Genomic DNA, 23,721 nt, shown 5'->3' on the forward strand with positions numbered 1-23,721 from the left:
TTCCCTAAGCTGGAGGTCAAGTCATGTGCTCGTGCCAAGTCATCTATTCTAGACCCTAATTCCGTCCGCCCATTCGTCCGTGGTGAGGCTTCCGTCTTTTGGTAGCATAACTCGGCTCGGTGTGGGAAGTATCCGTACGAACATGAAATGTGTCGAAGTGCCTCAGCCTCACTCAGTCTGTCCATCGCTTTTCCGCACGAGGTCTAAATACATCATCTTACCTCACTGCCTTATGTACCACTTGTCATTTTTTCAACAAGTAACGAGAAGTTGGTAATCAGAGGAGGACGGATGGAATTCAGTATCCGTTAGTCCAGCAAGTTTCATGGAGCCTCTTGGACTCCATGGAAGAAGGCAAGGTGATGCCCCCGTCCCCCACTACAGCCCGGACGGGGATATTCAAGAGACTGTACGGAGTAGTGATTGGTGACGGACTGGAGCTCTTGAGAGGCATGTACCTAATTAAGGTAGCCATTGGATGAAGAGCAAGGAGGAGAGCAAGGAGGAGAGAAAGGAAACAGGAAGGAATGGTGGACCACCTCAGACCAGCAGAGAGAGTGAGGTACGACCCCTGGAGGTACTTTGTTCCTATTCGGTCAAGTGATGCCGCCGCACTGTGCCCGGGCCATGTTTGCCATGTAAAACTGACCTTGCCATCTCAGGCTGCTGTGTACGTACCCGGGAATTATTGGATCGAGGAAAGTTCGGGTACGTATCTGAGCAAGGTACCTAGTACCCAGGTAAGGTGACCCGTAAGGTGAGGTGCCTTAGTGAAAGGTAATGAAGAAGCAGGTGCCCACAGCTGCCTGGAAGACAAGAACCATATAGTTTTAGTTGTGCGGTATAATACCAGATTTCTTCTTATGGTCACGAGGAGAGCAGGTTCCGAAGCCTTCTTCTCCAAATGTATTTCGCAGGTGATTGTATTGAGCCAGCGCATGGGCATGGAAGATTCTTTGGGATAGGTGCCTTAGGTTCCATACTCAAGTACCTCAAGTAATGGGGAAGGCTGCGACGGGACTAAGGGACCTATATTGCTAAGCTATAGTGAGTCGTGACTGCGGCGGTCGCTCTCTTTCCCATCCATCAAATCTCCCATCCCACCGACGGACCCTGCTTTCGCGTTTTGTGGGGCATCTGCAACCTTGTACCAGTCCCATCCCCGGTCAGCACACAGTATTTCCAAACTGACCGAGGTACTTTGCCGGACGCTCGATGGTAAGGTACCTACCTACCTGTACCCTTCACGTCCCATCGCCAAAGGGACAGTACCTCACACTAGGTACCCGCCCACACACCCACAACGCACACACACACACGCACACATTCGCTCTTGCTTGACTTGACGGGCATCTCTCTTGCTCTTTCCCTCTCTCTCTCTCTCTCTCTCGCTGGTCTCTGCTTTTTGGTGGCAGGCAGTCCACACCAACTCCCGTGGTCCTCGCTCCTTCCACTCTTCTCATTTTGCCCACAGATGCACACCAGGCTGGGCTGCAACGAGCGTTTTCCCTAACAAGTACCTCAACTCCCCCTTCCCACCATTGACCACTTGCTTCCTCTTCCTTTCCCTTCTTCCTTTCTTTCTCCAAGCAACTGCTTCGACCGGTGGGAATTGTTCGTTCGACAAAAGCTTCAATAGCTCTCCCCTCCAGCCATACGAGGAACCAAGACACGAGAGTACCTAACAAAGGACACTAGCAAGACAAGACCGAGGAAACCATTTGCTGGCCTGTTTCCTCTCTCTCTCTTCTTCTTCCTTGCCCACTATCTACCTACTCTCCGACTCTTGCTATTTCACCTACTCTCTGACTGCGGATACTCTGGGTTGGAATTAGCATGCAAACTTCGGCTTCCAACAGCGACTTCTCCCTCTTGTCTACCTCTCCCTCCAACTAAACGCCGCACCCCGAAACAACCTGGGCACTTTCCATCACCCCCCGTCTCCAATCCACCCCGCCATCCCTCTTCCTCAATCCAAGTCTCTCTCACTCACACACACACGCACACACACACCACACACACACCACAAACATCCAATAACTCGATCGCACACAATCAATCTTTCTCTCTTTCACTTCCTCTCGTACACTTTCTTCTTATCTAAACCCACCTCTTTCCCTCGCTTGTTGCTATTGCGCACTCTCCCGACCGCCGAGCTGCGTCCAAGCAACCACCCCAAAAAGCAACCCGACCCTTCTTCAACCCAACCAACCTCCCCTTCCACCTCCTTGCCTTTACGATCACGACGAACGACGATTACGAACTCCAAAAGTATGGCCATGAACGATAGCGAGGTCAAGGTCGAAAAGAACTCCAGCATGACTACTCCCGCTTCAGCTCCGGCCCCAGCTGCCGCCGCAACCACCGAAGACAGTGGTATGAGTCGCACCTCACCTTGCTCACCCCTCCAAAAACTGCCCCTCCTGTTCCCACCCGCTTGTCCCGCCTTTCAATTCAATCCCACCACCACCTGTCCACCGCCCATGGCTTTCCGAGGAATGCAATGCAATGCAATCGACCCTTTCAATTTTGTTTGAATGATCCTGATCGTAGCTGACAATGTCCTCGCAATCATTTTAGTAGCTTCTACCATTACTGTCAACACGAAGACACCTGCCAATTTCCCTCCTCCCAAGACCGATAAACCCCGCCCTCATGTGTGCGCGACTTGTCAGCGCTCTTTCGCCCGATTGGAGCATCTGAAACGTCACGAGCGTTCCCACACAAAAGAGAAGCCCTTCGAGTGTCCCGAGTGCACAAGATGCTTTGCCCGTCGCGATCTGCTGCTGAGACACCAGCAGAAGCTTCATCAGACCACCACACCCTCGTCACGTCCTCGCAATCGTCGTGAGAGTGCCAGCAGTGCTGCACCTGGAGCCCGCGCACGTAAGAACAGTGTCGCTGGTCCCAATGCTGCCGCCGCCGCAAATGCCGCTGCTGCCTCGATGCGGCCCAGGGCAAACACCATCAGCCATGTCGACGGCAACGCTATGCAGATGATTGCCGCAGCCAACGCACAGGTAGCGCGGGGCATGCCTCCTGGCACACACAGCCGTCACCCCAGCCTCGCGGGGTTGCCCGTGCATAACATGGACTTTGCCGGCATGTCGGCTGCAATGGGTCACAGAGGCATGTCTCACGGCTTGCCAAAGCTCGAGACGCACGGCATCAACAATATGGACTTTAGCGGCTTGCGGACCGCGCCTCCCATGGCCGTCTTTAATCCCGACTTTGACTTCGAGGGTCTGCTGTTCGGCCCGGGCTCCACCATCAACCCTAACGCGCTCCACTACAATGATTCGCCGCAATCCATGGCCATGGACCAAGCTTCGCCGTTTCCCCACGGCCTGGCCGGCGATATGTCGGCGACGCAATTGGACGACAGCTTCGACTGGCTGACCGGCTTCGAGCACCAGATGTCTTTTCAGGGCGCCGATAACGCCGTAGACGGCTCGAGTCCCTCGGCAATTAGCACCACCAGCCAAAGTGGCATTAGCGATGTAATGGTGGACGGCTCCAATCATCATCCTGCTCCGGCAGGAACAAGTTCAATGTGGCAACCGGCCGTTATGGGTCCTCCCCAGGTCCCGAACCCGTTTGCCATGGATCTCAATGGTTCGGTCTTCCCAGATCTCTTAAACGGAGCACCCGTCTCACCACAACCTGCTGCGCAGAAAATGAACGATGCCTATTTCTCGACGCCGCCTCCCTCTCTTAGCTCCCTCAGTCCGTCGATGGTTTCCGGACTCAACACGCAAAACCTCAACCAAGCGCTCAACTTCAACGGAGGGCCAGAGACCCCCTCGTCCTTGAACGGCGGTAACCACGGTGTGTCGCCCGTCTCCACCATTACGGAAACGACCCGAGGTGCCATCGTTGGTGCTCTTTCGCAGTGCTCTCCCTTTGGTGGACGGAGATACTCATTTGCGACTCCAAGCTCGCCAATGTCGCCGGGCTTTCAGAACACAGCCAACAGTGTTCCAGACCATGTAAAGAATTTACCTAGCACTCAAGACTTACAACGATATGTTGGCGCTTACCTTCGTTACTTCCACCCTCATCTGCCATTTTTGCACATTCCCACTTTGACTTTTGAGATGCCACCCACCGCTGCCAACCGATCCAACACTGTTGGTGGAAGCGGGTGTCTCATTCTTTCCATGTCTGCCATTGGCGCCTTGTACGAAATGGACCACATCCAGTCTCGAGAACTTTTCGAGATGGCCAAGAAAATGATTCAACTGTACCTTGAGGAAAGGCGGAAAGCCGACGTGAGAAAGGCCGACTTACGGAGAGCTCCAGCATCTGACCCGACGTCTCACAACCAGGAATCTTCTGTTCACACCCCGGTATGGTTGGTGCAAGCCATGCTCCTGAATGTCGTCTACGGCCACAACTGCGGAGACAAGACGGCCAGCGATATCGCCTCCACCCACTGTGCTGCTCTTGTCAGCTTGGCCCAAGCTGCCGACTTGCTCCGCCCCATTCGCGTGGAATCCACAGAAGCTCATGATACCCACATGCATGACGATACGTGGAGCGGCCTTCGGTCGGACTCCGAGGAGCATGCGGAGTGGCTCCAATGGAAGGTGATGGAGGAACGCAAGCGTACCCTTTACGTCGTCTTCATCCTCTCAAGCCTTCTGGTTGCGGCATACAACCACACTCCCGCTTTGACTAACTCGGAGATCCTACTCGACTTGCCTTGCGATGAGGACTTCTTCGCTGCCGAGAGTGCCACGGCCTTCGCGGCCAAGGGTGGTGTCCGTGCCGCGAACCACAACCGGATGACATTCCACGAAGCCTTGGGCGACCTACTCAGGTCTAACGAGAAGCAGCAGAAGCAGCTTGCCTTCCAGAATGGCCAACAAATAATCGGGCAAGGTGGTGTGAACGACTTCAAGAGCGATCTCAAGCCGTCGACGTTTGGTTGTCTCATCTTGATCAACGCACTTCACAACTACATCTGGGAGACCCGTCAGCGCCATCACAACAAGGTATGGACCAACGAGGAAACCGAAAAGATGCATCGCCACATTGAGCCAGCCCTGAAGGCCTGGCAGGCAGCCTGGGCAAGCAATCCGAACCATAGCCTTGAGAGACCGAACCCTTTCGGGCTTGGACCGCTGTCTGCCGATGCCATTCCGCTTCTCGACTTGGCCTATGTACGACTTTTCGTGAACCTCGCCCGCTCGAAGGAGAAGTTTTGGCAACGTGATTGGGATGCCATGGCTGACGAGCTATCCCGGGGCAGCGAAATTGTCCAGCACGCCGAGCATTCACCTGCCTCTAACCCGGAATCGACAGGCACAGATCACTCTGATAATTCGGTCTCAAGCTCCGTATTCGTCGAGTCCCCGGCGACCCAGTCATCGTCATCTCCAGAGTTTTCTGCCGTCAAATTCCCGCAGGCCCAGGCTGCCCCAAATCGGTCCACTTCTCGTAGAGAGAAGCATCTTCGCAAGGCCGCCTTTTACGCAGCAGACTCGCTCGCTATGTCCGACAAGCTAGGTGTCACATTTGCGGACTTTTCCAGCAGAGAGTTGCCTTTACAGTCAGCCATGTGCGCATTTGATTGTGCTCAGGTTCTGGCTGAATGGGTCGCAACTTTGCAAGATCGAGTAGGCCGGTACCTGGGAATTCTCGGTCAGGATGAGGTCGACCTATCGCAAGTCCCTGCAATTATGCTGCTGGAGGAGGAAGATGTTAAGTTGCTCGGCAAGGTTCAGGAGGTGTTGGCCTCTGCTGAGATGAAGATGAACCTTGAGCTTGTACAAGGAAACATCGCAGGCGTCGATACAAGAATGCAAATGGACGATCACGCAGGTCACGCCGCCAAAATTCTCAGAGTCACGGCCTACATGCTCGATAAAGCTGCTGTCTGGCCAGTCACTCACTTGATGGCCCGATGCCTCGAGACTCACGCTACTCACATGCGAGCCAGGGCCGAGAAGTCTGTTATTCCTTGCGATTAGGGTGTTGATGTACGAGGTTTTGTGGGATGCCAATAACGGTCAACTGATCTCATTGGACGAGAGAGGGAGAGATAAGCTGGAAGTTACCGGCGACTACGTTCTGTTGCTAGAGGGCACACTGATGGACGAGGTTGCAGATATCGACGGGACGCAAAAAGGGGCTGGAGGCCGAAGAACGAGAAAATTACGATACATGGAACCGACAACCAAAATACCCGACGCTTTTGTGGGAAAAGCCAAAAGTTTCTAAATGACGTTACGACGTGTTCCCGGCTGGGAAGCATATTTCAAAGCACGGCATTCTATAACGCCGCCATTGTTTACGTTGACGCTGTCAAGCGACCCGATCATTCTTTCATCAGAATACGACGCAGCGACGAATACTGTACATCAAAAAGTTTGCTTGTTTCCCAAGCTACATCGAGTGAACACGAAAGGTCATCCACCCCGCACCCGGGCTGGTCATTCTGCATCGAACAAGTCCCTCAGAGACTTGGTGCCTGTCACGTCTCAGGGAGTCTTCATTGCAGGAAGAAGCCTGTTTGGATCGGAGTTGTGTGATCTTGGATTGGATTGGGATGGGGGGCGGCGTTTGTTCTTTTTTCTTTCCACTTCTTTTGCGGATGCGATGTGCCAGCTCGAACCTGAAAGTCAAGTATTGGCTCCCGGTCAACCTCCTCCGGCTTGAATGGCACATTGGCAATTCGCTTCACTAGTCCCTACCGCGGCACTGCCACGTCTCAGGTATGCTGAAGCATTGTTGGGCGGTTGAGGCTAGTGTTCCCAGCACAGCCTTATTAATCATGTCATCGTCGATCGACTTAAGGGTTGACATAGTTGGAGGGCTTTTCTGGTAATTTTCGTGTAGCAAAATACCGGGGTAGGACATCGAACGAGGTTGGTCACGTGGTCCATCAGCTTTCCCTGCGCAGGAAACCCGGTATCTTGGATAGGGTGGACGGATGGGGGATTGTATGGATGAAGATACCGAGTTGATATTGAGGTTCGCGCCATGCCATCTTATTCCGCTTCTCAATTGGATATGCGACGGAAAAGCAGGGTGGCGCAGGATCTAGATATACCGGCAGGGTCAGGCTTGAAAACGAACCCATCAAGATGGGATTAGTAGGGGAAAAAAATACAATCAAAAGGACTGAGATGCGAGACGAAGCCCACCCTGATTTCTTTTCCAATGTGAACTCGATTGCTTGCTTGTGTACTTCCACCTACCTAGTACCTAAATACTTGGCGTGCGAGGATTTGCCCGTCAAGGGTAACAAGATGTGGTTTTGGCGGTGCTAGTATTCTTGATTCAACCACCTCCGCTCACGAGTTGGCTGTAGGCGTGATACCGTCCACGGCCTGCTGGTCGAAATTATGGGCGTAGGGTATAGTCTAGGACTTTTCGACTCCACGATTGCAGAAACCATGGCTCTCATGTAACATGTAGACGTGTGCGTCCTGGAGGAAGTACGAATAGCTGTCGACATCCAACCTCAAAGGCAAGCACCAAACTCGAGTATCCACGGGGTTCCAAGCTGCAATGAAAGCAACACAATGCTGATTTCTTATCCCTTATCCAACTCTTTGAATACATAATTCGCTTCGCTATCATAAAACACAAAATTCCTTGCCCAAACCAACCTCCCACGCAACCCAAAAAACCGACTAGACAATATCGCTCAGCAAGGCTGGAACGTAGCCTTGAACCCAGTCTTGAACTGGGGCGGGAAGACGGCCTTGCCACACGCCGACCCGAACGCTGCCTTATCGTTGGAGATGCAGCACTTTTTGTTGCCCTTTAGCGCGCCGTCAATAGTGCCGCTCTTGCAGGCGACCTGGGTGAGGTTGGCGGTCAGGGAGCCGGAGCGCTCGTACTGGCCTTTGTCGGGGGCCGTGTCGACTGTGCCGGCGCATTGGACGCGGTCTGCTGCGTTGCTGTGGAGGGAGAGAGTGATGTCAGTTGTGAGGGTTCAGGGTGATATGTTGTTTGGTGGGTGCGTAGTCTGGCTTACACTGAGAGAGCGATTGCGGCGATGGCTGCGAGGGTGGTTGTGAACTTCATGATGAAGGATGCGGGAGTTGTTCTTGAAAGTAGGTTGATTGTTAGAGCGAGAGTGGTGATCAGTGAGTGAGTGAGTGGCTTTAGTCTACCAGGACTGTATACAATGATTGATGCGATTGATGAAGAAAAAAGCACTTCATACCTGGACTCTTGTCGTGCTTAAGTAGTCTTCTCGCTCTCACGATCTCAAGCAATAGATCAGCTATTGGTTTAGCTCGTTTCTACGCATGTTTCTACTGTTTCTGTGTAAAACGGCACCGCCGACGGCAGTGCTCAGGGTACATGAAACAGCCTCGTCAGCATATTCGCGCAATGTGAAGCTGACGATAGCGTGTTCCACCTCTTTAGAAACATGACTCCCCCTTCGGTGGTTGTTCGTATGGTGGTCCCGGTCGTTTGGGTCGAGGGACCAGAATTTCCCAATGCGGGCGTGCTAAGCTTTCGCTGCCCGCGTTTTGGGCCCAAAAGGGTGAGATGGGTGAGGATCGTCCCCCTTTGAGATCCCCAATATTTAAGCTTCGCGTCTGGGTTTGAGGGATCTTTGATCCAAGCGCGTGGGTGAGAGATGTTCTAGAAACGGGCTCTGCGGGTCTCCTAGTTGTGTGCTAACGTGCTTGAGTGACGTGACTTGACTCAGTTGCTGGCTGGAGACACGCATGGCTTCCCCGACTGCTTTCGTCTGTGAAATTGGTGAACTAACTGTTTCCTCTAAAACCGAATGATACTAGATTAACTTGACATCTGGAGGGAAGGAAGGCTTGATGTCGTACAGCCTGGGCTAAGACCTCGATTCAGTTGAAAGTAATTAATTTCACATAATTGATTTGATTTTGTTCATCCCATGGAGACCACGTTTTCAGCTCTTGGACAGATAACCTTGCTAAAGACTTTGTTCCCTTCGAATAATGCCGCACTTGAAAATGACATCCCTCTCCGGAATTACTGAGTCATGGTTAGAATAGTTGTTGTGAACCTTACTGATCTCAAGTGAGATGCGAGCTACTCGTAAGGGGAGAGCAGTGGATCCATGTTCACTTCAGATGAATCTGGAAGCATCGAACTGATTTCGCTCAGAGTTTCCTTGAGACGGTTGATTCCGCCTCGATAACTCTCCTTCAGGTGAGATGGGACCCATCGACAGGATGAACATAATCGACCGACACGTCGATCCTATGCATCACATAAGGTGTTATTGCATGTAGCCACCTACACAGAGACTTTAAGAATCCGAAGAACAACACATAGCTAATACTGAGGCCAGGCAGGAAATCAAGAGACAACATCTCGATCAACATTATGAGTTACTGCATATAAGCCTCGCTGCAGCACAACTCCAACTTCCACTTCGGGTCGCAACATGGACACTGAAAAGTCACATAATAGCGTCGCATGGCTTACGCAGCCCGGATGATCATGGATCCATGCCTCTTCTCCAGAGAGGGACTCGTACCATCTGCCTGGGACGGGGGCCTGAGTCGGGAGCGGAGCTTACGCTGGGTGATCGGCCCGGTGGGATGGTCTTGCGGGTGAATAGTCTGCGATCCGTTGCTGACTTACCTTGAAGTTACTAACAGATTGCATTATGATGATCATCACGGCTTGCCGGCGGTGATTGACATGTGGGAGAAGGGATATTTCTCAAGGGTATAGAGTCTTGGGTAGAAGGGCTCGATAAACATGCAGTCAAGGGTTCAACTTTCAATTAGAACCTGTAACGGCCAAGCCAGGACATCTTGCCAGAAGGACCTGACACTATTCGATATCAAATGGACTATGGGTGCGCCAGAACCACCGAATGCCCAGAACCGCCGGTACCTATGTATTATCGCAGCGTAATAGGCCAAGACGACGAAAGCCTCCGGTTGATGCTGGTGCAGTGCTTCGATATACTCGTCCGGGATGCATAGGGGCCAGGCCATAACCGCGTGGACACCGATTTCGAACTTTGACAGTTGCCCTCCAGCTAGGTCGACAACCCATTGAAGCTTCTCTAGGGCCGTGATACAAACATTTGTCGACGCAGAAGGTGTTGGGACACTTGCCAAGAATTCTTTCAGCTGCTTCGTTTCCGGACCTGGAGTCTTGACTGGCTCCTTATTCATGACGTCCACGATGAACAAGAGCGGCTTCAAGTCAGATTGCAGTATCTCTTCCCAGTATTTCCCGGTAACGGATCGTACCCCTCGATGAAGACGCGAGTAATTGACAAAAGCATCGATGAAGTCTGCGAGAGAGCCACAGTGCCATTGGAGCGTTTCGTAAAGAACATGTATGCCCAAAAGAGACGCAAATACGAAAGTCGGGATGTATGTCGTGTCCGATATGTGCTCTTTTGTTTGGTTGAAGAAACCCAAAGCTCGTGTCTGTAACTCTGTGGCTTGGTGGAAGTACGTGGACGCCTTGGGCCCATTCTGCGTTGACAGATGAAGTGATGATAGCCCGAGGAGTTGGTCCAGAAGATACGGGGCCGTCAGGGAGTGTTCAATCGCAGTGTCGATAAGAGGCCGTATGTTCCCGGTCAGGGCCATGAACTCTGACATGTTTGACTGGGCATAGTGAAGGAAAGCCATGTGGCTCGCTGTAAAAGTCTGCCCGGTACGTGAGTACACTTCTCCGGGGTCTTTGGGAATAGCCAAACACCGGTCAGCGCTGATTTCTCTGGGTGTTGCAATGCCGGTGCAGACGATAGCTGCTGTGGAGGATCCGGCTGAGGAGCTGTCGTTTGGCTCCGTTTTCAAGTAGGAGCATACTCGCTCCGCCATGATGCAGTTCCGGCATTCCGGTCGAGTCTCATCACATTTGATGTGGCGTTTCTTACAGCCGCTGCAGCCGTTTCTCGACTTGCGGTGTGTTCGGCGGCCTGCGAGCCGGTCGAGAAGTTGTTTTGACATGATTTGAGGACAACAGTATGTGAACCGCGGAAAACGATGTAAAAAACACCAGATACGCGGGTTGTCATGAGAAGATGTTTAAAGAAAGAAACACGCGGAAGCGGTCTTTGAGGATCTGCTAGGCCGTATTTAATCTCTAAGTTCTTTACAGATCCAGAAGCCCTCATTCAGGGGCTAAGGCTTTGCTTCGTGCGTTGGGGCTTAGCTTGATAAGTGTCTTTTCAACTTTTGCCTTACACGCGTATTCCGAACAGCGCCCCGCTTCCCTCGAGCGAAACGGCATCTAGTACGGAAGATGCGTTCCTACACTCACTTGGCTCGCCAGTCTTTGTGCACGCTGAAGATAAAAATCATGACACACTGTTGTCTCCATGGAATGGCTAAAATCGACGAGAGCTCCAAGCTAATTTATTCACGAGTCGACGGTTGATTTAAGGGATTTACCTTTACAAAGACTTTAAATATGTTTTGGACTATCGGGCTCTTTCTATAAACCCCGTCGCCGTCGGAGCCCTATTTTTACCCACTTCTCACTACTTCCTAACTCGGGGGTTACCCAGGAGACAAAGACAATGGAAATCTTGGGACTAAGACAGCTATAGTTTCACCCGCCATGGGCTCCGTCATGTCAGTTGTCGACGAAGAAGTAAGACAGTAAGAGGCAGGAAAGGACGTGATTCTAATCATCACCTGATTCATCGATAGTATCGTCACTAGCTTTGGCGGTTCTAGAAAGCAGATCGCGAAAGAAGCCAACTTTCCTGCTATCTGAACTCTTGAGCACTTGGTTGATAAAATAAAAAAAGAACCCGTCCGCGGTCCGCGATTGGGCCCTCGTCGCAGCTCCAGCCGCCTTAATGGTAGGTGCCGGCAAACGGAGCTCAACTCCCCCGGAAGCCCCACCCAACCCCCCCCCCCCCCCAAAAGCTCCGCCGCAACAAGACCTCCGGATCTTGGCCGCATCTCGGAAGAGGGTCTGCCGTCCGCTCGGAAAACAAGCCCCAACCGCGTTCTGCCAGGCAGATCGCAAAACATTCAGTTTCGGGCTAGCAAATATCCCCTATATCTACCACGTGGGCATAGGGTAATCCCTGGAGCCGTTGATATAACAGACCCAGCAGAGTCTCCTCGCAGACAAACAGTGCCCGGAGGAGTGCTTGAGCGCATGTAAGATAATGACTTCTACAAAATAGCTCACTCATGTATGTTGATTGCACAATTTTGGCTAGTTTTGCCGTGCACCAAGCAAGAAGTAGCGCGATTTTGGGCATTGCTGGAACAGCCAGTTAATAGAAACCTCCGTCTTTCGAGTCACTGATCCAATTTCCTGTCTGAACATCCCTCTACAGAGACCAAGCACCTACTTGAGCTCTTAGACTATTCGCACTTTAGTAGTTCGTCTTCCAGGAGAACTTGCCCCTGTCCCCCAGGAGGAAATCCGTGCCCTGCTTCAGAGTCCACTCGACCGTCTTGCCGGCCTCCACCGCTACGGCCATAATGTCTCCGCCCTGGGTGATTTCCTCAATGTAGGCAGAAATGTCCTGAGTCAGGGTGTTGTGCATGGTGACAAAGAGGCTCCCCGCTCTGTAGACCATCGACAAGATGACGCCGCTGACCGGGTGCCTGGCACCTCTGAATGTGTTTGCAAAGTTGAACTGGTACTGCCCTTCGATACGTCTGATGCGAAAGTCAGCTGGAAGCCTGGGACATAACGTATACAGTGGGGGGTTCTTACTTTACGAGCCCAGTGACGTCCTCTGCAGCTGACGAAAGGTCCTGCAAATTCCTAGATAAATTCATTTAGTAAAGCCCGGTTTGCTCGGAATCCCTCAGGGCCTGTACCTCTCTTGGACGTCGACGTCGACTTGATCGATGGAGGCTTTGGAGGAGCTAAGAGGTGCTGCGATACCGGTGGTGACCGCTAGAATAGCGAAAGCAGCAGCGGGCTGGAAACGCATGTTTACTGAGTGACTGGTGATATGTGACAGTGGTAAAAATGTGAGTCTAACGGTAGAGTTGCTGTTGGATGCTATCGACTTGGGCTCTCAGGCTTCTTAAATAGTTCCAGGACGCGGTCTGCTCGTGAGCTAGACTTCCCCAACGCCAAAAAAAAAAAAAAAAAGGATCTCGAGGAAGCTCTGCTCATGACCGGAAACATTTGAAAACTCTCCTCGCGTTGATTCCGGTCGAGTTGTTAGTTCATCAATTAATGCTTTCTTCGTTCATAGTAGAGGTAGAAAATTTGAGTCCGTCGATCTGGGAAATGACGTCCACGAATGCAGACAGATACACTTGTCCGCGAACATCAATCACGAGAGCCATCCTCGCTTTGGGTCGGACATGGATCATTCTATATTATTCTCCTTCTAGCACGAAGGAAGCTTTGCCGGCATCGAGGTTACAATAGCCCTAGAAAAAGGTAGTTCTTAGTGCGATCAATGCTCACTTACCCCTTTCCCTTAGCGCATCCGCAACTTCATCCTGAGTAGGTATCCAGCGTCATTCCGATCTTGCCAATCGATGAAGGATAGGTGATTTTGGACTCATAAGCAATGATACGGAGATGAGATGAACCGCGGCTCTCGAGCGACAGCAAGATATGACCAGCATAGTGTAGAGTTTCTTATGCACTAAGGGCGGACGCCGAAATGACACTGGACATTCGGGTCAGTCACCGAAAGTAAGTTACCTACCTAAGTGAGGGCACGCCTCACTTAGGTAAACCTAACCACATACAGCCATTACCCTTGTAAGGCACTTAATTAGTATCAGAGTTGAATCGGACAGAGATACGCGTATCAATTGTTTAAACAGATCCGCTGCAGCACCAGCAGACTTCTCGAAGAAATAGAACAACACTTTTGCCACCTTTATTATGCTGCTAGCGGCCATACTGATAATCTGTCAAAAAGCTTGTTTTGTTCAATCGAGATATAGCCGACTTCTCTAAAATTGTCCATGAGATATGGCACAAATGAACATGAAAATGTGCCACACACCACACGCCGCAATCGAGCGGTTTCGATCAATCGTGCATGCACTGTCGGCGCGCACTCGCAGCTATATCGAGAGTAGCTGGCACACCCATAGACGGGACGCTGTCGGGCAGTCGAAGCTAATGGGGTAGTCTTCAGCACGTTCATAGGTTCTACAACATTACTGAAGGATGGAAAGTGACGGGAGATCCGAGGCCACTAAACGTTGTAGCTGCATTGCGTGTCAAACATCACGTTTTCCGGGCGGGCCTGAACTCTATCTACTGATGTGTCTCTAGGTGACCAAAATCTATCTTCATCTTTTCTACGGCAGCCAGTTCCGATCTACCTCCTCGTATAGAACTCCAAAGTAGGTAGCCCAGCCTCCTCGACGTAGTACTACTATCAAGAATAAGCAAGATTCTATAATATTAACGGAAGGCTCTAATGGTCGAATGTTTCGCCAAGTTTTCCAGCGGCGTCGTTCAAGGAATCGGAGTAAAGCTTTTTTTTTTCGGTCACAATACCACGGCGAATGATTTAACTTCCCTTCTAAACCCGGTTTGAGTACGCATGTTGCAGAGTAGAAACGGCACTCTCTCAATAGTTACCACGGAGCCGAGCGTTCTCTCCATGTAAGTCTCGCTTGTCGACAATCTCAACGACCCCGCCACTCCCAAGTCCCGTTGGACCGATCAGTCTCATCTCCAGCCGCCTGCTCGGCCGCAGCGGGCTGACTGAGATTCCACTGTGTGGGCGCCGGGGGCGGGCGCGTACGTCAATGAAGCCAATCCATTCAACAGCAACTTCCAAGAGGACTTTATGGTGGCAACTATGACCGCTTGCTTGAGATCAAAGACAAGTACGGTCCCACAGCCAGCCTCTATGTTCGGTCGGGAGTCGGAAGTCACAAGTGGGACTACAATTTGACGGCTGGCAAACTTTGTCGCAAATAGCCTGGATGCCATGATTACATGAAAAATAGCACAGATCGCATATATGGATCTTAATCATCGAGCCTCTAGAGGTCTCGATGTGTATATAGATTACTTTCTTCTTCATCTGAAAGCATTGTTGGACAGGGCTGCTCTTGTAGTACCAGGCCCTCAAGACTGCAAGTTCGCAACCTTTTCAAGATAGAATTTCAACTCAAAGCTGATGTTTCTCTGGGTGAAAGCTGATCTAACTGTATACGAGAGGCAAATAATCTTTCTTTGGCCGACTTTTCATCTGTGATGGCTTTCCGTAAAGTCCTCTACTTTACTTAACCCCAAATCAATAAAGATTCTGGTCACTTGCTAGTACGCCCACTTGTAACATCTTAGATACGACAAGAACATCAGAAATAATCAGCTGAGCCAGGCTTGCCGCTTCATGTATCTGTTTAAGTCAGTGAGGTAAAGTCAAGCTGGATTGAACTTCCGTTGAGCAGTGCCGTTGACGAGGTACGTGCCCTAGGTATCGATCGGATAAGGTAGGTAGTGGGGAGACAGGTCCGGTCTTCCCCACAGAGCGACCTGCACCTGCAGCCAGTGAACTGTTTGCCCCCACTTGGCAAGAACCCCGCCGCTTCCCGCGTCCCGCACTGCAGGACCGGACTTTGCTCCTGCCTCCAGGTCTGACCTCAAGCTCGAGCGGAACCTGCCATCCTTGTCGCTCTCAGCCTCCTCAACTTCTCCATGTCATCCTCTCATCTTCAACCTCGTCAGCATCTTTATCGCCAACAGTTCTCGAACCGATTTGGAGCGAGCTACATGCAAAGACAACAATTTTCACCATGTCTTCCCAACCCAACCCGCTCCGCAACATCCAGACGTCAACCGTCTTCCTCAATACAACCCTCGCTGGCCTGAACTTGGGCCTCTCCTTCTTTGTCGTACCCCGCCTCCTTGAATCGCCCACTCCCCTCATGCTACGACAGTGGTCCAACATGTTCAAGCGGACCAGTCGGGTCTTCCCGCTACCGACCCTCTTCTGCGCATTGAGCTACTGGTACATGGCCTATGCCGTGCGCCACCTCCCCAGCAAGTCGAAGCTACTGGCCACTGCCGGTGCTCTTTGCTTTTCGATGGTCCCTTGGACCGGCTTATTCATGGTCAGCATCAACAAGAAGCTATTCGTGAAAGCCGAGGAAGCTAAGGACATGGGCATCATGGCCATTGGGCTGACTCAGGAAGAGGAGGAGGGGGCTAAATCTCTCGTGGATCAATGGGGCTTGTATAATCTGGGAAGAGGCGTTGCTATCGGCCTTGGTGGTGCTGTTGGTCTTTACAGCATCGTTTCTTGACCTAGCTGGGGTCCTCCAAAGTCACACCGGCATCCTCTTGGTTGGTGGTTATCTTCTCGGAACGGAGCTACTCATCAGTCACTTGGAATTGTCTCTAGGCTGCATTTGTTGAACTCATGGGTATCATCATTACAACTATTCTACTAATGTTACATCAGATTACTTCTTGATCTCCGTCCTTGCTCATTCATATCGTTCTCCGTCATTTTCATGATTGCGATCGCAGAGTGCCACTCGTAACATCGGCATCGATGGCCTTCAGGGGCATCGTGCGGTTAAAGATCTTGTGACCGACCAAGAGGACGATAAACAGGAGGACACTGACGTACGCAGTGAAGAAGTCACTGGTGCTCCATTCGATGAAGACGGCGAATCCGTTTGTCAGAATGATGAGGACGTTGAAGAACAGACCGTACCAAGAAAGGTAAGGTTGCAGTGGCGCAAGATAAGGCAGGCTGCTGCGTGGGATGTTCTGGGCCTTGAGGGCGGCCATGAAGCGCAGATGGCAGATGTTGATGCACGACCAGCTGATGAAGCCAGCGACGGCAGTGACGTTCAAAAGCCAGTCGAAGACAACACCGCCGTTGGACGACAGGTTCATGTACGCGAGCAAACCGACGGCAGATGTAGTGGCGACTGCGAAGTAGGGAGTTCCGAATCTGTTGGTGTAGGTCATGAACTGAGGAGCGCACCTCTCGTTGGCGAGCGAGACGAGAATGCGGGAGCCAGAGTAGACATTAGAGTTGGCGGCGGAGAGAACGGCGGTCAGGAGCACAGCGTTGATGATGTCGGGGAGAACCTTAACACCAGCCAAGTTGGCAGCGATGACCAAGGGAGACGCCGACGCATCCTGAGAATCGAGCAGAAGCGATGGGTTATCGGACGGCACAATGATGCCAACGAAGAAGATGGTCGCCACGAACAAGCTGAAGATGCCCCAGAAGGTCCAGCGCACGGCACTAGGGACGCTCTTCTCGGGGTTCTTGGTCTCACCAGCACCAATACCGACCAACTCGGAGCCCTGGAAACTGAAACCGGCGGTGATCAGGACGGACCAGAAACCGATGAACTTGCCAACGGAACCCTCAACAATGGACTCGTTGAACGCACCCGGGCTCACCCAGTACTTGAAGCCCAGGTACCCCTGTTGGCCGACGCCGGCGTTGATGCAAATGGCAAAGATGATGAAGCCGACAATGGTAACGACCTTGATGCTGGCAAACCACATCTCAACTTCACCAAAGATGCGAATGGGCATGAAGTTGAGGGCAGTGAAGACGACCCAGAAGACACTGATGAAGATGGCAATACTCAAGCTGTCGTTCCAGTATTGGATAATGACACCAGCAGCAGTCAACTCGAGAGCGAAGGTGATGGACCAGCTGAACCAGTACATCCAGCCCATGGCGAAGCCGAGAGTGGGGTCGATGAACCGGGAGGCATAGGAGGTGAAGGCACCGGGGACGGGAATGTAGGTGGCCATCTCGCAAAGCGCCGTCATGACGGAGTAGACGATGGAGCCGATGAAGATGAAGGCGATCAGGCAACCGACAGGGCCGGATGTCGCGATGGCCTTACCGCTACCGAGGAAGAGACCAGTACCGATAGTACCGCCTGCGACGATGTGTCAGAACAACTGCGGCCCCTGCACAAGGCGAAGCTCGATCAAAGTGACATACCGATGGCAATGAACTGCAGGTGACGACTGTTGAGGTCTCGCTGAAGACCACCCGTCTCGCCATTCTCCAAATCGGTCTTGGAGGCATTGGTGGGAGTAACCTCGCCCTCACTCGTCTGAGGAGTCTTTTCCTTGGAGCCGAACATGGGTAATGGCTGTGTTTGGCTTGGTAAATCGAAGTCGGCACGGGGTACGCTTCGTTCACGGACTAGAGCGAGAAGTCTCGTCGACCGCGGCCAGAAGCAATGAGCACACTCGAAAGGATTGAGGGGACGAAGGAAGCCTGTTGATTCGCTTCTCCAGAAATCACCGGACGCATGTGCAAACGAAAACCTGGGGGGACAACAGGAGAGGTGCCGCCCCGAACGAAAAGCTCATGGCATGATTAAATACAATACGGGCCTTCTCTTACCCAACAGGTTCCACTCCGCGTCGACTCATCGCGACCGGTAACGGTGGTCATGGTTGGAAAAATCTCGAGCAGTGGACCGCGCTGGCGGCTGGACAGACTCGCACGTACACACAGTCACACACACAAAGGCCTCGCTCGAGACCCTCTCCTTGGCTTCGCTCGTTGCGGGTTGGCCGATGGAGACGCGATGGTCTCACGCTGAAAGGCTCCATCACGCCCTGGTAGTGCGATTCGGGAGTCGGCCGGCCACGGGTAACAACGGCGTTGTCCAGGGGGTTTGCCTGTCGACCAAGAGCGACGTGGGAAATGGAGCGTGGGGATCAGCAGCTGTAGCAAGCAAGCAGGCAATGACATGCCATTCCGCTGCACGGCACGTCGACGCCCTCGCCGCCGCCTGCAGTTCGTCCGATCGGCCGGCATAAGCGTGTCTATTCCCATGGCTGGCTGCCCCGTCACCAAAGAGATCAAAGTCTGCGAGTCCTCCCACGCCGCCGCCCTCGCGCCACCCGATTCCCACCGAGCTTGGACCGAGCCCTTTTCGTCCTCCTCTCTTTTTTTCCCTGGAAAATCTCCGATTTTTCTCTCCGCATGGCCAATCATGATGGTCCAATTCCTGCAGAGTCACGGCACCCGCAAGCTCTGCCCAGCTGCTGGGCGGGTAGAATTTTTCTCGAACATTTTTCTCACCACCATTGTCCATTTTCAGCTAGAGATAACAAGCTTCTTCCAACCGATCCTATTGATGAGCTTGTCGGTCTTTGCCAAGTTTGTCTCGACTCTGGGCAGTCTGACTCTCTCGTTCCTCCAGCTCGGACATGTCCCCCCAAACGATCGGTGTACCCCGGCCGCCGGTGGGTGATACGTTGCAGCACCGCAGTCTCCCACAGCCGACCGCCATTGTTGTCACCAAGAGGGCCTTGTACTATTTGCTGTCGTTGTCAGCCCTATGACGCCCAAGAAGCCTTGTACGCCGCGCCTTGGTGTGACAATACAGCAGACCAGACCGCGCTAAGTCGAGCAACAAAAGGTGACTCGCAGGATTTCGTTCCTTGGTCTACCTCATTTGGCGTTTCCGCCCAGCTCCAACAAGTCTGATGATGGACCCGGGCGCGGCGTTCTAGGGACGGACTAGCGAGGCGAGAGGATATTTGCCCCAAGCTCCCATCCCAACTCATCCCATCCCCAAGCTCGAAAATTTCTTCTCCCTAGTTTTCATTACGTCTTTTTGTGGAAACATTTGCAGAATTTTTCTCACGATCGGAGCGGGCCGTCGAGACACTCGAGATTTGATACTGAGAGCTCAGAGATAATGCGTTTTCCTGTGTCAATTCAGTGAGCAAACTGCATGTCACTGCTTTCTGATTCGAGCTTTGATGGCTTGCTCTTCTCTGCTCGACTTGCGACCATCGTCGTTCGGGGGTCCCCATCCCATGCCTACATGCCATCCGGGAAGTGGTGCCGGCTTGCCGTTCAATGCTCGGAGATGAGACTTCGTAGACAGCAGTTCCGGTTCCGTGTCGGCTTACGATCAGTTCTATTTACCCGGCGCTCGCTTTTCCCTCTTTGGCTGTTGCAGACTGCCCGACTCACCTGGATCCGAAGGTTGCTTCCGCTGCCGGCACTCGATGCCGGATAGACATACGAGAGCCGGATCCGAACCCGGGTTTGGTTTTACGACCCGCTTGGTCAAAATTGTTCGCATCAGGACGCCGCAATCCTCGTTAGGATATCTGCGAATAGTTATGATGAACATCGCTGTCTCATGATCACGTGCAACGGACTGTGACTATTCAGTTGACTTGTTCAAGGTCTACGAACTTTCCAGTACGCGCTCTTGGTGAATCAATTTGCCTCAGTGCTGGCTAAGATTGCAGTGCAATTGGTCACTGGGCGCAAAGTTCTGCTGGGTTCGTGCGCAACCAAACCCTCCGGGGGGGTTAAAAATGCTGTGAATTCGCAGACCCTCATGTGGAGTCGTAATCCGTTCGTTCTCGACGTGATAGGACACTGTCATTATTGTTGTATGATTCCATCTGCCCTCAATGGTATCATGTCACTGGGCAGAATCAACATAGAGGCTGGCCGACAATCTATATTTCCACGTGTTTTCCATACCGCATCAAATGGCAGATCGCGGGTAGAGTCGGCCGAGGCGGGATAAAACCGGGTGCTGTTGACCTCTGAAAGCGCATTGTGGATTTGACGATAGTGGCAGCGACCAAAATTCATGTGTAGATGTCTAAACTTAGTCGCTCAACATTTGGATGTCACGGCTTTCAGGGCGGGTTTATTTGCAGTGAAGACGAGGTTGGGCTGAGTAATGCTATCATTGGCCCTCAGTAAGACCGTGGCGTCGGCATCGCTGGCGAGATTCCCTCTGGAGGAGTTAAAGTTGCAGTGAAGAAAAAGTACCATGTTTATTTCGCCTCTGATAGGGTAAAAAACTGTGGCGACAGTCTTGTCCAATGCAGCTGGCCTTCATGGCTTGGTGGTCCCAAGTAGTAGGAAATGGAGTCGGCGGCCAGCTTGGTGCCGTGTCGGTCGTAAATGCAAAAGAAATTGGTATGCTCGGTCGGCGCATGCAATTTCGTCCCATGAGTTGGCCTGCTACACTCAAACACATTGTATTGAGTTCGATCTACGTCGGCTACGGCAGAAGCTCTTCAACAACTGCTGGAGTAGTCCACAGCTAACACCGAGCGCTTTGTTGCGTTTCGACATTTCTCCTCTCGTGAAGACGTCACTAGGACCGGGTGTGTAGCACATGTACGAAATGGCGTGGCGCCTAGCAGCATCAGTAGACTTGCAATAACTTTTACGACCACACACCCAGACACATCGGGGGTACACGTACTGTGATCTTCAAACATTGATCAACATGGCAAACCTCATCGCGCTCGAAGAACATTACGTTTCTCCCCTCCTCGACGCCAAGAAAGGCGGGGCCCCAAGTCCCAACACCTTCGGGCCCGTCATAGTGGAAAAGCTGGGGGACATTGGCCCGGCACGTCTCCGTGATATGGCCGACAACTCCGTTGCCATGACGGTCCTCTCTCACTCACCGATTCATCCCGATCCCGAAACCTGCAAAGCCATTAATAATGATCTACATTCCAAGATCATTCACCGTCCGGCCGAGTACGCCGCCTTTGCAGTCTTGCCGATGCACGAACCTGCCGCGGCCGCCGCTGAGCTCCGGCGCTGCGTCCGGAATCTAGGCTTCGTAGGCACACTCACGGGAAACCACCTCGACGACGGCAGCTTCTTCGATACCCCCGACTTCTACTCTCTCTGGGAGACCGCACAGGATCTAGACGTACCCTTGTACCTCCATCCAACATTCCCATCCGATGAGGAATCCAAAGTCAACTTCCACGGCCCCTACGACCCCGAGATTGTAAAGGCGCTGGGGAGCTGGGGGTGGGGCTGGCACTCCCGAACAGGTCTCCACTTCCTCCGCCTCTTCGCTGCCGGCATATTCGACAAATTCCCGAAGCTCAAAATCGTTCTCGGCCACATGGGCGAGATGCTCCCCTTCATGCTGGATCGCATCATCGGTATGTCTGCGAGGTGGCCAGCACCCGGGGGTCGGGAGCGAGAGCGTGGGCTGAGAGAGGTATGGGACGAGAATGTGTGGATTACGACGAGTGGCATGTTTTCGCTGGCGCCGATGGCGTGTCTTTTGCAGGAGACAAAGGTTGAGAGAATCATGTTTAGTGTTGATTATCCGTTTGCTGGTAATGATGCGGGAAAGGAATTTATGAATAAGCTGAAGGGGAGCGGGCTTGTGAGTGAGGATGAGTGGGAGGGGATTGCGTGGAGGAATGCCAAGGGGCTTTTGAGGTTGAAGTTTGAGCCAAAGAATTGATTGTGGTGAGTCCGAGATGCGATCCTGGCATTTTGGGCATTCGTTGCTGGACGAATTGGAGATCGGTTATTCAACTTAGTTAGGACTATGTGCAAGTTGAAGTTGCTTGACTAAAGGATGTTGATCTTGGAATATAGACGACAATCACTCAATGCACCCTGTTGTAGCACCGTAAGATGAATGGGATTGCTATGGCAATTCCACAACGAGATACTCCATTCATAAGTAGAAATGAGAAATAAGCGCGAGAAAGCTCACATTGAGGTGCCATAGGTGGCTGAAGATCGTATCAGAGGCGATTGCTAAGCTGGGTGGCTCGGCAACTATTCCCGAGCTAAATACACTCCTCCGATCGGCGAGAGTTGGCGGGGTGCCCGCCTCGCAACACTGCTCATTCTTCATCATCACCGAACTCGCGAGTGCCCAACAGCTTGGCATAATCCGCAATCATCCTTGAGGGCGTCACTATCACTCAATCATCGACTTCGATACATTGTAGGGCTTCGGTGCCGCTTTTCACCATGACGCTCTCACTCCCAAAGATTGGGATCCTTTCCGTCGGAGACATGGGGATGGGCATCGCCAAACTGCTTGTCTCCAAAGGCTTCTCAGTCGCCACAAATGGTCAAGGTAGGAGGTGAGAATGAAATCGAACTTATTCTGAAAAGGGCCTTCTTCTGTTAGCTAGGGGCTTACATCATGATAGCCCGGCAACAATCGCCAGAGCCCGCAGCGCCAACGTTGAGGTCCTAAGCTCCGACGTTCACCTTGTTGAGTCGCGACCGTTCATCCTCTCCGTCGCACCACCGCGAGACGCGCTCAGCATCGCTCGACGCATCATCGACGCGGCAGCAACAACAAAACTAGAAAAGCCGCTCTACTTCATCGACCTCAATGCCGTCTCGCCAGCCACCTGCAAGCAAATGAGCCAGATGTTCAAAGAAGCCAAGAGTCCCGTCCGTTTTGTCGATGGCTGCATCATCGGCGGGCCGCCAAATCTCAAGCTCAATAGCGCAGCGGAGCAATGGTACGTCCCAAGCATGCCGGCATCCGGACGGTATCCCATCAGCGAAGCATGCGCAGAGCTCGCAGAGGCATTGAACATGCGCCACATCTCAACCGAGGTCGGCGCAGCGAGCGGGTTGAAGATGTGCTTCGCGACGACAACCAAGGGCTTCATGGGTTTGGCGATTCAGGCATTCACCACAGCGTCCAAGCTCGGTGTCGTGGATGAGCTGCGCAACGAGATGAGTGAGGCGGCGCCGGGCTTGCTCGATTTTGCTGAAAAGTCTGTCCCGCTTGTGCCGCCAAAGTCGTACCGGTGGGTGCGGGAGATGGAGGAGATCTCCAATACCCATCGCGCCGAGGGCGGCTTTGAGGCTGAGAATGATGTGTTCCGCGGCATGGCGGAGTTGTATCAGACCATGGCGGATGATCCCGTCCTAGGTACCGAGAAGGTTGGGGAGAGGAAACGGGGGACGACGATCGACGATCTGGCTGCTGCGCTTGGGGACGGCTTGGCCACCAGAAAGCAAGATAAGTCTGATTGAAGCTTAGTGTAGAGATACGT

At 52.5% G+C, this 23,721-nt stretch overlaps 9 protein-coding genes across 9 annotated transcripts; 5 read left to right on the forward strand and 4 right to left on the reverse strand.

Annotated features, from left to right (window-relative positions):
* Window positions 1-2,273: 2,273 nt before the first annotated feature.
* CCOS01_16258 (uncharacterized protein) lies at window positions 2,274-5,975 on the forward strand (the record flags this gene model as incomplete). The annotated part of the gene is made up of 2 exons (XM_060464395.1): window positions 2,274-2,376; window positions 2,581-5,975. 2 exons carry the CDS (start codon window positions 2,274-2,276, stop codon window positions 5,973-5,975), a joined length of 3,498 nt encoding a protein of 1,165 aa, XP_060305159.1.
* Window positions 5,976-7,657: 1,682 nt separating this feature from the next.
* On the reverse strand, window positions 7,658-8,040 carry CCOS01_16259 (uncharacterized protein; the record flags this gene model as incomplete). The annotated part of the gene is made up of 2 exons (XM_060464396.1): window positions 7,658-7,913; window positions 7,991-8,040. The coding sequence occupies 2 exons, from the start codon at window positions 8,038-8,040 to the stop codon at window positions 7,658-7,660; spliced, it is 306 nt and encodes a 101-aa protein (XP_060305160.1).
* Window positions 8,041-9,731: 1,691 nt separating this feature from the next.
* CCOS01_16260 (Upc2 protein) lies at window positions 9,732-10,931 on the reverse strand (the record flags this gene model as incomplete). Its single annotated transcript, XM_060464397.1, has 1 exon — window positions 9,732-10,931. One exon carries the CDS (start codon window positions 10,929-10,931, stop codon window positions 9,732-9,734), a length of 1,200 nt encoding a protein of 399 aa, XP_060305161.1.
* Window positions 10,932-12,319: 1,388 nt separating this feature from the next.
* CCOS01_16261 (uncharacterized protein) lies at window positions 12,320-12,889 on the reverse strand (the record flags this gene model as incomplete). The annotated part of the gene is made up of 3 exons (XM_060464398.1): window positions 12,320-12,608; window positions 12,667-12,717; window positions 12,774-12,889. The coding sequence occupies 3 exons, from the start codon at window positions 12,887-12,889 to the stop codon at window positions 12,320-12,322; spliced, it is 456 nt and encodes a 151-aa protein (XP_060305162.1).
* A 1,839-nt stretch (window positions 12,890-14,728) lies between these two features.
* Window positions 14,729-14,836, forward strand: CCOS01_16262 (uncharacterized protein; the record flags this gene model as incomplete). The annotated part of the gene is made up of 1 exon (XM_060464399.1): window positions 14,729-14,836. The coding sequence occupies one exon, from the start codon at window positions 14,729-14,731 to the stop codon at window positions 14,834-14,836; it is 108 nt and encodes a 35-aa protein (XP_060305163.1).
* An 847-nt stretch (window positions 14,837-15,683) lies between these two features.
* On the forward strand, window positions 15,684-16,193 carry CCOS01_16263 (uncharacterized protein; the record flags this gene model as incomplete). Its single annotated transcript, XM_060464400.1, has 1 exon — window positions 15,684-16,193. The coding sequence occupies one exon, from the start codon at window positions 15,684-15,686 to the stop codon at window positions 16,191-16,193; it is 510 nt and encodes a 169-aa protein (XP_060305164.1).
* Window positions 16,194-16,401: 208 nt separating this feature from the next.
* On the reverse strand, window positions 16,402-18,017 carry CCOS01_16264 (amino acid permease; the record flags this gene model as incomplete). Its single annotated transcript, XM_060464401.1, has 2 exons — window positions 16,402-17,807; window positions 17,873-18,017. The coding sequence occupies 2 exons, from the start codon at window positions 18,015-18,017 to the stop codon at window positions 16,402-16,404; spliced, it is 1,551 nt and encodes a 516-aa protein (XP_060305165.1).
* A 3,144-nt stretch (window positions 18,018-21,161) lies between these two features.
* On the forward strand, window positions 21,162-22,151 carry CCOS01_16265 (2-Hydroxy-4-oxobutane-1; the record flags this gene model as incomplete). The annotated part of the gene is made up of 1 exon (XM_060464402.1): window positions 21,162-22,151. One exon carries the CDS (start codon window positions 21,162-21,164, stop codon window positions 22,149-22,151), a length of 990 nt encoding a protein of 329 aa, XP_060305166.1.
* A 521-nt stretch (window positions 22,152-22,672) lies between these two features.
* On the forward strand, window positions 22,673-23,701 carry CCOS01_16266 (uncharacterized protein; the record flags this gene model as incomplete). Its single annotated transcript, XM_060464403.1, has 2 exons — window positions 22,673-22,788; window positions 22,858-23,701. 2 exons carry the CDS (start codon window positions 22,673-22,675, stop codon window positions 23,699-23,701), a joined length of 960 nt encoding a protein of 319 aa, XP_060305167.1.
* Window positions 23,702-23,721: the final 20 nt, after the last annotated feature.

This window comes from Colletotrichum costaricense (genome assembly GCF_030867565.1).
Source record: "Colletotrichum costaricense strain IMI 309622 chromosome Unknown Scaffold_28.1, whole genome shotgun sequence".
NCBI classification, from domain to species: domain Eukaryota; kingdom Fungi; phylum Ascomycota; class Sordariomycetes; order Glomerellales; family Glomerellaceae; genus Colletotrichum; species Colletotrichum costaricense.